Source organism: Bos javanicus, chromosome 8 (assembly GCF_032452875.1).
Source record: "Bos javanicus breed banteng chromosome 8, ARS-OSU_banteng_1.0, whole genome shotgun sequence".
Lineage (NCBI taxonomy): Eukaryota > Metazoa > Chordata > Mammalia > Artiodactyla > Bovidae > Bos > Bos javanicus.
Window position 1 is genome coordinate 90,759,589 of NC_083875.1, and position 14,912 is coordinate 90,774,500.

The window sequence follows — 14,912 nt, forward strand, 5'->3', positions numbered from 1 at the left end:
AATCATTGTGATTCAGGCAGCTACCATCAGGAAGACCTCAGACTGATCATAGTCAAGAATGTGATGATTTTTGCTACTTGTTATAAATGAACGTAGGTCCTCAAGTCAAAGCCTAGCATACTCACAGATGGGGTGGACTGGGTGGAGAACGTACAAGGCTGAGCTCCATCTTCGTGTAAAAGCTTTATGACTTAAACGTTTGTCCTTTTCCAAAGTTAACATATAGCGTGTCCCTTCCTTCACAGTGGATTCACTCATGTGGAGAGTGACAGTATGAGCATTGTAGGCGTGGAAGCCAGAAACATCGGAACTAGTATTCTGAGGTCATATTACTTCCAAGTGCGCTGTGGCTAAGATGACTGCATCAACTGAAGATTGTCACCACAGTTGGTGAGGGGCTTGTCTGCATACAGAGACTAAAGTAATTATTGTATCAACATCGGGAAAAGAAGTAATGATCCTCAAATACCTACTATGGGCCACACAAGTGTGTGAGGTGACCTTATTTTTAAATCCTCAGCAGAAGCCCTGAAGTGTAGATATTACTGTCTGTATTTTTCAAAGAAGTTGAAATGTAGTAGAAGAGTAGTTAACCCACCGTTGGTCCATTTTCCAGCTATCAAACTGTCCAAGGTTATTCAGATAGTAAGTAGCCAAGAAGAATGAGTGCAAGACCTTGGGTGCTAGAAAACCCAGGTTTAAAGTACTCAAGATTGTAACATAATTGTTTTTTGTTGTCCAAATATGTAATTAATGGAGTAAATATTTTTATCTTCCTAGTCTGTGTTACATGCTTTAGACACACATTAATAAACAGCTCTGGGTGTCCTACAGATGTTCTGTGGCACAACGTTGCATGGCTGCAGGGCACCACTCTGTGCCTTGTGACAGCGATGCCTCCGGAGTTGGTCCATATGGAAGCCCTGACTGGGTTAGCAGGTCTGTCTTTAGCATTCTTAATTGCAGGCAATAAGAACAGCAGGCTGGATCACTAACACCAAAAAAGGAATTTATTAGAAAGAAATAGAGTAGCATAGAGGGGCAGTGTGCATGCTTGAGGAGTAGGCCTGGCACCATGGAAGCTGGCAGCAGGTGACAACCAGGGCCGGCTCCAGCAAGGCCTGGCTTCCCGGCTCTGCTGCTCATATCCCTATTTCCCCTCCGGCTCCACCACATCGCTGCCACCATGCTCCCATCGCTGTCACTGAACAGGCATCACTGCCATTATCTGAAAACTTCCCTAAGGAAATGCGACTCTTTGCGACTCAGTGGAGTGTGCGTATGGGATTTACTGGCCTGCGTCACAAGCCCACACCATCAAGTTCAGGATGGGAGAGTCTGGCCCATTCAGCTTTAATAGTAGGTACTCAAAACCAAGATTCATACAGTGAAGAACTCCTCGAAAATAGAAAATAAAGATTAAAAGTTCTCTACTACATTCTGCTCTTGTGGCTGCCTAGTTCCCAATATACCCTACTTCTATATTTGCCTTTTAACAATAGTTTTTTGGCCTAACACAGCACCTATATACTATGTAGCCAAGACCACATGCAATCATTTCACCCAGAGGAGAAAATCTAAGGTTTTCCTTTCTCTTTTTTAATCTTAAGGTTTATTTTGGAGTTATTTTAAATTTACAGAACATTTGCAGAGATAGTACAGAGGGTTCCCATACGCCCTTTACCCAGCTTTCCTAATGCATTAAATCTCGCATAACTGGTACACTTAAAAACCCAAGGTCTTTGTTAGCTGTGTGAACCGGTTTCAAGTCAGAACTCTTAGGGCTGTGAATCTCTCTTTTGGTTCTATCACGATTTTGCTTGATGTTCCAAAACTCATGAACTAAGTACTAATGCATCGTATATACAGCAGTGGGGAAAGGGGAAGGAGATGAGAAATTAGCTGAAATAAATATGCACACACACACATGCGACACAGCAGGAAATAGCTGTTCAGAGATGAAGGGAAAACTTCAGATAAATTGAGATATAGGAAGGTTTTCTGAAGACACAGGGAAAGGGGTTGGGGTGTCAGCAAGAGATTGGAGATCAGACAAGGGAACTCTTGAGTGTGTGGATCCACCTAAGAAACTTGGACACGTGATGGCTAGGAAAGCGGTCCTGGTCATTTCTTAGGGGAGGCCAGCTAATCAGGTCCAGGCACTCTGTCCTCAGGTGCTACATTAGGTATCATGTCTGGGAATGGCAGCCCTACCCAAGAACAAGTGCAGTTCTGCTTTGGTTGTGTGTAGGAAGTTTGTAAGGGAGTCTATGGGAACATAGGGAGCTCTGGGGATTTCTGTGAGTCTTGACAACGGTAGGTCCTGAGTCTGGCAGATGGGCTTTTGTCAGGAAAACATGGTCTGCTGGGGTGTGGTGCCATGGCCCCAGGAATAGGCACTTAGTATGTCATGCTCTAAAGTCCTCTAAGTCCAAGTCCTGACGGCTTGTTTTACAAGGTGCAATGGGCACTGTTCCAGTTAAGGAGCGTGAGTGGTCCTCCTCGAGTCCTACAGAAGCATGCAGATCTCTGTGAGACCTTCCAGTAACTCCTGGTGTAGGCATATGTATTCTGTATTACTTTTTAAAAATTCCCCTAATCATTGGCTACAGGTCAAGTCTTAACAAACTACAAAATACTGACTGCTAACCGTGTATTCTTGAGTGTGGCTATAGTCACACTCAGTCATAAAGTTCCCTAGTCATTGGCTACAAGTCAAGTCTTAAACTGCAAAATACCAATTGCTAACCATGTATTTTCCCTATAGTCACATTACCAGTCATTGGTTCAGAGCACACACCATATCTTGTATTGGAAGATTGTATCCAAACCTCACTAAGTATTGTCTCCCCAGCCAGCACCTTACCTGAGCCTTCAGTAGGCCATCCTGTATTGCATCAGGCCAGTTACTTCCGGATGATGGATACATGACAAGATCAACGTATTGCACAGTCATGAGCTCATTGTCACCCCTCTGGTGTAAAATAGGTCCTTCATTCTGAGGCAGTGTTGTCCAGGATGTCTGGATAAGGCATTCAGCAAGTTTGGGAGATGATGCTGACAGAACTGTGGGCAATTATGACAAAGTAGGCAAGAATATAGAATGGGGAAAAGACAGTGTTGTCAATAATTGGTGTTGGGTAAACTGGACAGTTTCATGCCAAAGAAACGACTACTTTCCCACATAACTAAAAACCTCAAAATGGATTAAAGCTTAAGTCTAAGACTTGAAAAAACAAAACTTCTAGAAAAGCATAGTACCTTCTTTGACATTGGTCTTAGCAATATTTTTTTTAATATGTGTCTTTAGGCAAGAGAAAAGCAAAAATAAACAAACAGAACTACATCAAACCAAAAAGCTTTTGTACCAGAAAGGAAACTTAACAAAATGAAAAACAGCATGCTGAATGGGAGAAAGCATTTATTTGCAAATAATATATCAGATAAGGGGTTAATATCCAAAATACACAAAGAACTCATAGAACTCAACACCAAAAGGACTAACAGTCCCACCAAGGAACTGAATAGACATTGTTCCAAAGATATAGATACATATGACTAAGACACATGAAAAGATGCTCAACATAAAAAAGCTCCCATTATAAACATAAGGGGAATGCAACTGAAAATCACAATGAGATAACACTTCACACATGTCAGAATAGCTATTACAAAAAGATAAGAAATAACAAGTGTTGGTGAGGATATAGAGAAAACCCTTGTGCACTGTTGGTGGTACAAATTGGCTCAAGCATTATGGAAAACAGTATGGAGATTCCTTAAAAGTAGAACTACCACCAGTTCAGTTCAGTTGCTCAGTCGTGTCTGACTCTTTGTGATCCCATGAATCGCAGCATGCCAGGCCTCCCTGTCCATCACCAACTCCCGGAGTCCACCCAAACTCATGTGCATCAAGTTGGTGATGCCATCCAGCCATCTCATCCTCTGTCATCCCCTTTTCCTGCCGCCAACCACTCCGAGCATCAGAGTCTTTCCAATGAGTCAACTCTTCGCATGAGGGTCAAAGTACTGGAGTTTCAGCCTTAGCATCATTCCTTCCAAAGAACACCCAGGACTGGTCTCCTTTAGGATGGACTGGTTGGATCTCCTTGCAGTCCAAGGGACTCTCAAGAGTCTTCAACACCACAGTTCAAAAGCATCAGTTCTTCGGCACTCAGCTTTCTTCACAGTCCAACTCTCACATCCATACATGACCACTGGAAAAACCATAGCCTTGACTAGATGGACCTTTGTTGGCAAAGTAATATCTCTGCTTTTTAATATGCTATCTAGGTTGGTCATAACTTTTTTAAGATCTAGCAATTCCACTTTGCATATTTTTTACAAAGGAAAAAAAACACTGATTAGAAAAGATGTATGCATTCCTATGTTTATTGCAGCATTACTTACAATGGGCAACATATGGAAACCACCTGAATGTCCAGCAATAGATGAATGGATGAAGATGTGGTATATTATATATAGTGGAATATTAGCCATAAAAAGAAAAATCTTTCGTGATTTCAATGTGACAGCATGAATGGTCCTAGAGGTTATTATGCTAAGTGAAATAAGTCAGAAAGAAAAATGAAGTGTGATTTTAACTTATATGTGGAATCTAAAAAACAGCAAATGAAAAAAGGAAAACAATAGATACAGAGAAGAAATAGTGATTGCCTTAAGGGAGGGAGTGGTGGGTTGAATGCCATAGGTGGAGGTACAGACTTCCAATTACAATATAAATGAGTCATGCGGATGAAATATACAACATGTGGAATATACTCAGTAATACTGTAATATCTTTGTATGGTGACAGATAACTAGACTTAGCATAATAAACATTTTGTAATGTATAGAAATATTGAATCACTATGTTGTGCCCCTGGAATTAACATAGTATTACAGGTCAGTTATGCTTCAGTTAAAAAACAAAAGATAGTTCTTTGAAAATTAATAGAATTGATAAGCCTCTAGTCAAGCTAACTGAAGGAAAATACAAATTAGTAAGATCCAAAATAAAAGAGGGACATTACTACAGATCCCATGGATATTAGAAGGATAATCAGGAAATACTATGAACAACCATATGTCTACAGATTTGGTAACCTAGATTAAATGGAGCAATTCCTTAAAAAATACATCTGCCAAAACTTACACAAGAAGAAAAAGACTGAATAGGCCTGTATCTAATAAAGAAATTGAGTCAATAATTAAAAACCTTTCAGAACAGCAGCAGGCCCAGATAGGTTCACTGGTGAATTAAAACATTTAAGGAAGAATTTATGCCAATTCTATACAATCTCTTCCAGAAGATAAGATGCAGAAGGGAACCTCCTAACTCATTTTATATGAGGCCAGCATTATTCTAAAACCAAAACCAGATAGTCTTTAAAACTATAGAGCAGTCTCTCTCATGAATACAAATGCGAAAGTTCTCAACAAAATATTAGCAAATCAAAACCAAAATGTATGCAAAGAATGTATTCCAGGTATGCAAGTTTGGTTTACCATCTGGAAATCCATTAATCTACCACATCAACAGGCTAACAAAAACCACATGATTGTATCAATAGATACAGAAAAAGTATTTGACAAAATCCATCACTCATTTTTTATAAAACTAGCAAACTAGGCATAGAGGGGAACTCTCAACTTGATAACATCTACAGCTAACATCATACTTAATGGCAAGAAAATAGAAGCTTTTCCACCAAAAGCAGGAACAAGGCCAATGTCCTCTCACCATTCCTTTTCAACATCATACCAGAAGATATAGGTAATGCGGTAACAACAAAAAAGGGAAATAAAAGTTACACAGGGTGGAAAAGAGGAAATAAAACGTTCATTTATTACATGATGGTCTATATAGAATTAACAAAAAATTTCTGGAAATAAAGTTATTACAGCAAGTTTATAGGATACAAGGTTAATGTACAAAAGGTTATTAACACTTTTATTATACCAGCAATAAACATGCAGAATTTTAAATTTAGAATGTGTTACCATTTACATTAACACTCAAAAAATTTAGTTATATGTAAATCTAAGAAAATGCATATAAGATCTATATGGGGAAAACTACAAAACTCTGATGAAAGAAATTTAAAAAGAACTATAGGTAGATATTCATGGATGCGAAAATTCAGTTTTGTCAAGATGGTCATTCTTCACAACGATTTATAGGTTCAATGCAATTCCTATTAAAATGCCAGCATGTTATTTTGTGGATGTCAACTACATAATACTAAAGTATATCTGAAGTGATAAAAGACCCAGAATTGCCAGTACTGAAGTTGGAGGACTGACACTGCCTGACTTCACGACTTACAATAAAGCTACAGTAACCAAGTGTGGTATTGGATGAAAAAAGTCATATAGATAATTGGAACAGAATAAAGAACCCTGAAAGAGACTCACATAAATATCACTGTATTTCTGTGAAAATATCACTGATCTTGATGAAATACAAAGGCAGTAAAATGGAGGAAAGATGTGTGCTACTCATTTCAGTCGTGTCCAACTCTTTACGACCCCATGGACATATGTACAACTTAAAAATATAAGCAACTTAAAGTATACATGAAGGTATACAAATAGCTGACTGTGGCTCAGATCATGAACTCCTTATTGCCAAATTCAGACTTAAATTGAAGAAAGTGGGGAAAACCACTAGACCATTCAGGTATGACCTACATCAAATCCCTTATGATTATACACTGGAAGTGAGAAATAGATTTAAGGGACTAGATCTGATAGAGTGCCTGATGAACTATGGGCGGAGGTTTGTGACATTGTACAGGAGACAGGAATCAAGACTATCCCCAAGAAAAAGAAATGGAAAAAAGCAAAATGGCTGTCTGGGGAGGCCTTACAAATAGCTGTGAAAAGAGAAGTGAAAAGCAAAGGAGAAAAGGAAAGATATACCCATTTGAATGCAGAGTTCCAAAGAATAGCAAGGAGAGATAAGAAAGCATTCCTCAGTGACCAGTGCAAAGAAATAGAGGAAAACAACAGAATGGGAAAGACTAGAGAATCTCTTCAAGAAAATTAGAGATACCAAGGGAACATTTCATGCAAAGATGGGCTCAATAAAGGACAGAAATGGTATGGACCTAACAGAAGCAGAAGATTTAAGAAAAAGTGGCAAGAATACACAGAAGAACTATACAAAAAAGATCTTCACAACCCAGATAATCACGATGGTGTGATCACTCAAACTCACCTAGAGCCAGACATCCTGGAATGTGAAGTCAAGTGGGCCTTAGGAAGTATCACTACAGACAAAGCTAGTGGAGGCGATGGAATTCCAGTTGAGCTATTTCAAATCCTGAAAGATGATGCTGTGAAAGTGCTGCACTCAATATGCCAGCAAATTTGGAAAACTCAGCAGTGGCCTCAGGACTGGAAAAGGTCAGTTTTCATTCCAATCCCAAAGAAAGGCAATGCCAAAGAATGCTCAAACTACCGCACAATTGCAGTCGTCTCACATGCTAGTAAAGTAATGCTCAAAATTCTCCAAGCCAGGCTTCACCAATACATGAACCATGAACTTTCAGATGTTCAAGCTGGTTTTAGAAAAGGCAGAGGAACCCAAGATCAAATTGCCAACATCCGCTGGATCATTGAAAACACAAGAGATTTCCAGAAAAACATCTATTTCTGTTTTATTGACTATGCCAAAGCCTTTGACTGTGTGGATCACCATAAACTGGGAAATTCTCAGAGATGGGAATACCAGACCACCTGACCTGCCTCTTGAGAAACCTGTATGCAGGTCAGGAAGCAACAGTTAGAACTGGACATGGAAAAACAGACTGGTTCCAAATAGGAAAAGGAGTACGTCAAGGCTGTATATTGTCACCCTGCTTATTTAACTTCTATGCAGAGTACATCATGAGAAATGCTGGGCTGGGGGAAGCACAAGCTGGAATCAAGATTGCTGGGAGAAATATCAATAACCTCAGATATGCAGATGACACCACCCTTATGGCAGAAAGTGAAGAAGAACTAAAGAGCCTCTTGATGAAAGTGAAAGAGGAGAGTGAAAAAGTTGGCTTAAAGCTCAACATTCAGAAAACTAAGATCATGTCATCGGGTCCCATCCCTTCATGGCAAATAGATGGGGAAACGTGTCACACTTGATTCTTTGGGGCTCCAAAAACACTGCAAATGGTGATTGCAGCCATGAAATTAAGAGACGCTTACTCCTTGGAAGGAAAGTTATGGCCAACCTAGACAGCATATTAAAAAGCAGAGACATTACTTTGTCAACAAAGTTCCGTTTAGTCAAGGCTATGGTTTTTCCAGTAGTCACGTATGGATGTGACAGTTGGACTATAAAGAAGGCTGGGCACTGAAGAATTGATGCTTTTGAACTGTGGTGTTGGAAAAGACTCTTGAGAGTCCCCTGGACTGCAAGGAGATCCAACCAGTCCATCCTAAGGGAGATCAATCCTTGGTATTCACTGGAAGGATTGATATTGAAGCTGAAACTCCAATACTTTGGCTACCTGATGCGAAGAGCTGACTCATTTGAAAAGATCCTGATGCTGGGAATGATTGAGGGCAGGAGAAGAAGGGGACAACAGAAGATGAGATGATTGGATGGGATCACTGACTCAATAGACATGGGTTTGGGTAGACTCCGGGAGTTGGTGATGGACAGGGAGGCCTGGCGTGCTGTGGTTCATGGGGTCGTAAAGAGTTGGACATGACTGAACAACTGAACTGAATTTGCCTAGTATTAAACAGTAATATCTGGCAGAATCTATGTCTATTTCACTGTAGAGCCTAAAGAAGTAATAAAGACATGCAACTTAATCCCAAGGGCTTTCAAGAAGTGAGGTGCATTTGCTCTGCCCTCACCCAGTGAATATATCACATTTGAATAGCATCTATCTTTAAACATAGGATTGGTAGATAAGTCAGGGCTAAATAGGAAAATATATCCAAGGTCATGAAGTCACCTTGATATGTTTTCTGATTGCTGGATCCTTTTTCTGTCCCACAAGCACATTTCAAAGTAGAACTATGGAGTTTTAGTTTCAAAGAATTTAAAGTTGAAACGGACCTTAGAGATGATTCAGTCCAGTTTTCACATTATAGCCTTGAAAAAACCAAGGCCTAGGAATGGAAATGGACTTGTTTGGAGACCTAGGATGTTAGTAGAAGAGCTAAGAAGAGAATCTGAGTAATAATTTAAACAAATTTAATTATTATATAGTCATAAAATAATATTTAAAACAAAATTAACTACAATGCCATATATTACCACTTGGGGGTGTCTGCAATATCCCCTGTACGTATATTGTCTTATTTAACCTATATATAGATTGTCTTGCTAAAGCAGTGTTTTGATATAAGTGTTATTATCTCTATCTTGGGTAAAAGAAAAGTTTCTAAATCCAGGATTACACAGGTAATGCATGGCCAAACCTTACCAACAAAGATCCATAAATCAAAGTTATGGTTTTTCCAGTAGTCATGTATGGATGTGAGAGTTGGGCCATAAAGAAGGCTTAGCGCTGAAGAATTGATGCTTTCAAACTGTGGTGTTGGAGAAGACTCTTGAGAGTCCCTTGGACTGCAAGGAGATCAAACCAGTCCATCCTAAAGGAAATCAGTTCTGAATATTCACTGGAAGGACTGATGCTGAAGCTGAAGCTCCAATACTTTGGCCACCTGATGCAAAGAGCAGACCCTGATGTGGGAAAGATTGAAGGCAGGAAGAAAAGCAGGTGACAGAGGATGAGATGGTTGGATGGCATCACCAACTGGATGGATATAAGTTTGAGCGAGCTCCGGGAGATGGTGAAGGACAGAAAGCCTGGTCTGCTGCAGTCCACGGTGTCACAAAGAGCTGAACATGACTGAGTGACTGAACAACAAACAACTAAAGAATCAAGATTCTAAGTTTTTCCTACTATATCATTATTTAAAAAAATTATTCTGTTGTTCATATTTAATTTTATTTTCTGACCCTGCCACGTGGTATGTGGGATCTTAGTTCCCTGCTGCTGCTGCTGCTAAGTCACTTCAGTCGTGTCCGACTCCGTGTGACCCCATAGACGGCAGCCCACCAGGCTTCCCCGTCCCTGGGATTCTCCAGGCAACAGCACTGGAGTGGGTTGCCATTTCCTTCTCCAATGCATGAAAGTGAAAAGTGAAAGTGAAGTCGCTCAGTTGTGTCCGACTTTAGCGACCCCATGGACTGCAGCCCACCAGGCTCCTCAGTCCATGGGATTTTCCAGGCAAGAGTACTGGAGTGGGGTGCCCAGGGATCAAACCTGCATCCCCTGCATTAGAAGCATGCAGTCTTAACCACTGGACCATCAAGGAAGTTCCTCAAACTAACTTTTATTCATGCTATTAAAACTATAGAAAAACAATTGAAAATGACATCAATGAGAAAAAAACAGAATTAAGACAAATATATGCATGCTACCGTCAATATCAGAAAGATCTCTACAATGCCTAAGCTTTATTCTGGTCTCAAGGAAAAGTTTGAACGGAAATAATATATGCACTGCATATTACCACTTCAAGTTGTAAATATATGGAATCATCTGGAAAAAGTAATGCTCTAGTCTCTCTTTTGTAGGAGATATTTGTTGATTTTCTTCTAGGCATTTCATTTTTATGTTCAATTGTATAGTCTTTTTTTTTTTTTTTTTCACTTGTCCCAATGGTTTTTTATAATGCTTTCTTGGGTCACAGCGATAACAGAAGGAGACACAGGTGTGTTTTGTATTGGACTTTTCACGGAACTCCTCACCTACAGTGGCACTGGTCACCAGAAGGGCATTTGAGGAAAATACCCAGTTGTCTTCTGAAGCTTAACCAAAAACTTCTTCAAGGCTGCTTTCTCTTTATCGATCTCCCTGAACCGCATATTTAAAGCCTGCTGAAGTTTTAGAATGTGGATCCTGGTTCTCTTCTCCTCTCCGAGGTTGTACACAAGGGCCTTCCGCAGGTATACAGGATCTCCTGTTTTTATTGTGCCCTTCTTCACTGTGTAGCTCATTCCACCCATGTTCAAACTTCGGTAGAAGAAGTCCAAAACAAGAGAGTAGGACTGCCTGTTAATGTCTCAGTAAAATGATTCTCCTCTGGTTTGGAATATTAGAACCATGGCACCATGGGAACAGAGGCTCACAGAATCTTGGAGCTGAGTGGCATCAGAGATACACTTAGCTCAAACCTTGTATTTATTGATCAGAAGTTTTTAAGCTTGCATATATTCTTAGTTTAGAAATACAAATGAATACTTCAGTAGACCAGAATGGCAACAGGATGGCTGCTGTTATTTTGCACTTACACTTAGGTTGAATGGTAAGTGCCTTTTAGTTCAGTTCAGTTCAGTCGCTCCGTCGTGTCTGACTCTGTGATCCCATGGACTGCAGCACACCAGGCTTCCCTGTCCATCACCACTCCTGGAGTTTACCCAAACTCATGTCCATTGAGTTGGTGATGCCATCCAACCATCTCACTGCTGCTGCTGCTGCTGCTGCTGCTGCTAAGTTGCTTCAGTCGTGTCCGACTCTTTGCGACCCCATGGACTGTAGCCTACCAGGCTCCTCCACGCATGGGATTTTCCAGGCAAGAGTACTGGAGTGGGGTGCCATTGCCTTCTCTGAACCATCTCATTAGGTGTTTCCTAATTAGGACTTTAGGGCTTCCCCAGTAGCTCAGTGGTAAAGAACCCTTCTGCAATGCAGGAGCTACAGGAAACATGGGTTCGATCCCTGGGTCAGGAAGAGTCCCTAGAGGAGGGCATGACAACCTACTATAATATTCTTGCCTGGAGAATCCCATGGACAGAGGAGCCTTGAGGGCTACAGTCCACAGGGGCGCAGAGTCAGGCACAATGGAAGCAACTTAGCACACACGCCATCAGGACCATGATGTTCGTGGACAAAGGAAAAAAGGAGAGCACAATAATTCAGTTTAGTTTCTGAAGCTATTTGTCATTTCTTTATATACCCACTTGAAGTTGCTAAATAACTGAGATTTTATCATTTGTTTAGGTATTAGATTAGACTTAAAGATAAGAACTTCCTCATGAACTGTCTACTTTTAATATAAGGACAAGAAACAGCAAAATATACATATGTGCCACAAAAAAACCCCCACAGAAAATATAAACTAAAAGTGAATGAGGTGACAGAGATGGGAAGGGGTAAGTGGAAAGGATGGGGAAATGGTAATAGAGGAATAGGAGTAGGAAGAGAGGCACTTTAAATGTAAGTTTAATTGTTCTTACATTTAGAAATGTGTTAACTTTATGTGTTCAGAAATAATTTAAAAAGGGCTGGGGGTGGTGCCAACATACGTGTATTCTAGGAGTGAGTAAGAAGTGAATATGTTATGGATAAAGAAACCCTCATTCTCTCTGTAGGAGAAACTAAAAATAAAGGAAGGCTATAATGTACTCTGTGATGCTGGCATTGAAACATGTAAAATATCATGTATGAAATGAGATGCCAATCCAGGTTCGATGCACGATACTGGATGCTTGGGGCTAGTGCACTGGGACGACCCAGAGGGATGGTATGGGGAGGGAGGAGGGAGGAGGGTTCAGGATGGGGAACACATGTATACCTGTGGTGGATTCATTTTGATATTTGGTAAAACTAATTCAATTATGTAAAGTTTAAAAATAAAATAAAATAAAAGAATTAGAGATGGCAGTATAAAATTATGGTTCTATCACTCAGTTTGAATTTATGATCCTATGAATCAGATGAATCCATGCTTCTGTGAGTCACTATGAATTCATGGTTTGATGAATTAGCTGAATTCATGGTAGAAAAACTCTGGTCTCCAAACATGTCTTAGAGACTTGGGACTTTGTGACCCTCTCCAAAATGACTTGAGCCTCATTTATCCCTAGCCTCAAAATTCTGGAATTTTCAGATAACAGGTTACATGTCCCCTCTCTTTCTGTTTTAGCTATGATTTTTACCTAAGACTTGATAAACTATTTTATTCTTTTTAACCTTGTTATGAGCAGACACATGCATAATTCTTGCAGACTTGTTTAGTCAAGAGCAGAAAACCTGAACAATGTGGAATGGTCCTAAGTAAGAAAGCACATTTTTTCCCAACAGGAAAATTTTACTAGTTTTCTTTTTAAAATTGAGGTATAATTGACATATAACATTATACTAGTTTCAGATGTACAACATAATGACTTCATATTGGTGTATATTGAAACACAATAAAAGTCTAGTTAATATCCATCCCCATACTAGTTACAATATTTTTCTCTTGTGATGAGGACTTTTAAGACCTACTCTCTTACCAACTTTCTAATACGCAATACAGTATTATTAACTATAGTCACCATGCTGAACATTATAAGCCCATGGTTTATTAAATAACTGTGGTTTGCACATTCTGATCCCCTTCACCAATTTCACTCCTGTAACTTCCTGACTCTGCCAGCCACCATTTTTTGGTCTGTATTTATGTGCAAAAAATATCTTAAGGACCCAGATAACCATGATGGTGTGACCACTCACCCAGAGCCAGACATCCTGGAATGTGAAATCAAGTGGGCCTTGGGAAGCATCACTATGAAAAAAGCTAGTAGAGGTGATGGAATTCCAGTTGATCTATTTCAAATCCTAAAAGATGATGCTGTTAAGGTGCTGCACTCAATATGCCAGCAATTTGGAAGATTCAGCAGTGGTTACAGGATTGGAAAAGGTCAGTTTTCATTCCAATCCCAAGGAAAAGCAATGCCAAACAATGTTCAAACTACCGCACAATTGCACTCATCTCACATGAGTAATGCTAGCAAAGTAATGCTCAAAATTCTCCAAGCGAGGCTTTAACAATACATGAACCAACAACTTCCAGATGGTCAAGCTGAATTTAGAAAAGGCAGAGGAACCAGAGATCAAACTGCCAACACCCAGTGGATCATAGAAAAAGCAAGAGAATTCCAGAAAAATATCTATTTTTGCTTTTATTGATTACACCAAGTTCTTTGTGGATCACAACAAACTGTGGAAAATTCTTAAAGAGATGGGAATACCAGACCACCTGACTTGCCTCCTGAGAAATCTGTATGCAGGTCAAGAAGTAACAGTTAGAACCAGACATGGAACAACAGACTGGTTCCAAATCAGGAAAGGAGTCCATCAAGGCTGTATATTGTCACCCTGCTTATTTAACTTATATGCAGAGTACATCATGAGAAATCCTGGGCTGGATGAAGCACAAGCTGAGATCAAGATTGCCAGGAGAAATATGAGTAACCTTAGATATGCAAATGACACCACCACCCTTATGGCAGAAAGCAAAAAAGAACTAAAGAGCCTCTTGATGAAAGTGAAAGAGGAAAGTGAAAAAGTTGGCTTAAAACTCAACATTCAAAAAACAAAGATCATGTCAGCCAGTCTCAGAACTTCATGGCAAATAGATGGGGAAACAATGAAAACAGTGAGAGACTTTATTTTGGGGGGCTCCAAAATCACTGCAGATGGTGACTGCAGCCATGAAATTAAAAGATGCTTGCTCCTTGGAAGAAAAGCTATGATCAACCTAGACAGCATGCTAAAAAGCAGAGACATTACTTTGCCAACAAAGGTAGGTCTTGTCAAAGCTATGGTTTTTCCAGTAGTCATGTATGGATGTGAGAGTTGGACCATGAACAAAGCTGAGCCCGAAAAACTAATGCTTTTGAACTGTAGTGTTGAAGAAGACTCTTGAGACTCCCTCGGACTGCAAGAAGATCAAGCCAGTCAATCCTAAAGGAAATCAGTCCTGAATATTCGTTGGAAGGACTGATGCTGAAGCTGAAGCTCCAATACTTGGATCATCCTGATTCTGGGAAATATTGCAGGCAGGAGGAGAAGGGGATGACCAAGGATGAGATGGTTGGATGTCATCACCAACTGAATGAA

At 40.0% G+C, this 14,912-nt stretch overlaps 1 protein-coding gene and 1 long non-coding RNA gene across 5 annotated transcripts in view; one reads left to right on the plus strand and one right to left on the minus strand.

The window, feature by feature from the left end:
• Positions 1-831, plus strand: part of FBXW12 (F-box and WD repeat domain containing 12) — a 34,374-nt gene extending 33,543 nt beyond the window's left edge. For 2 of the 4 annotated variants that reach the window (XM_061426333.1, XM_061426334.1), the window contains exon 10: positions 246-831. In XM_061426333.1, coding sequence (XP_061282317.1) covers positions 246-354 — 109 coding nt within the window. In that variant the 3' untranslated portion in view covers positions 355-831. The remainder of the gene's footprint in view (positions 1-245) is intronic. The other 2 variants (XR_009738174.1, XR_009738173.1) reach the window with 2 other exon arrangements.
• The window catches only part of LOC133253085 (uncharacterized), a 48,879-nt gene that overhangs the window by 1,293 nt on the left and 32,674 nt on the right, over positions 1-14,912 (minus strand). The window contains exon 3 of the long non-coding RNA XR_009738175.1: positions 2,867-3,066. This is a non-coding gene — a long non-coding RNA (uncharacterized LOC133253085). The remainder of the gene's footprint in view (positions 1-2,866; positions 3,067-14,912) is intronic.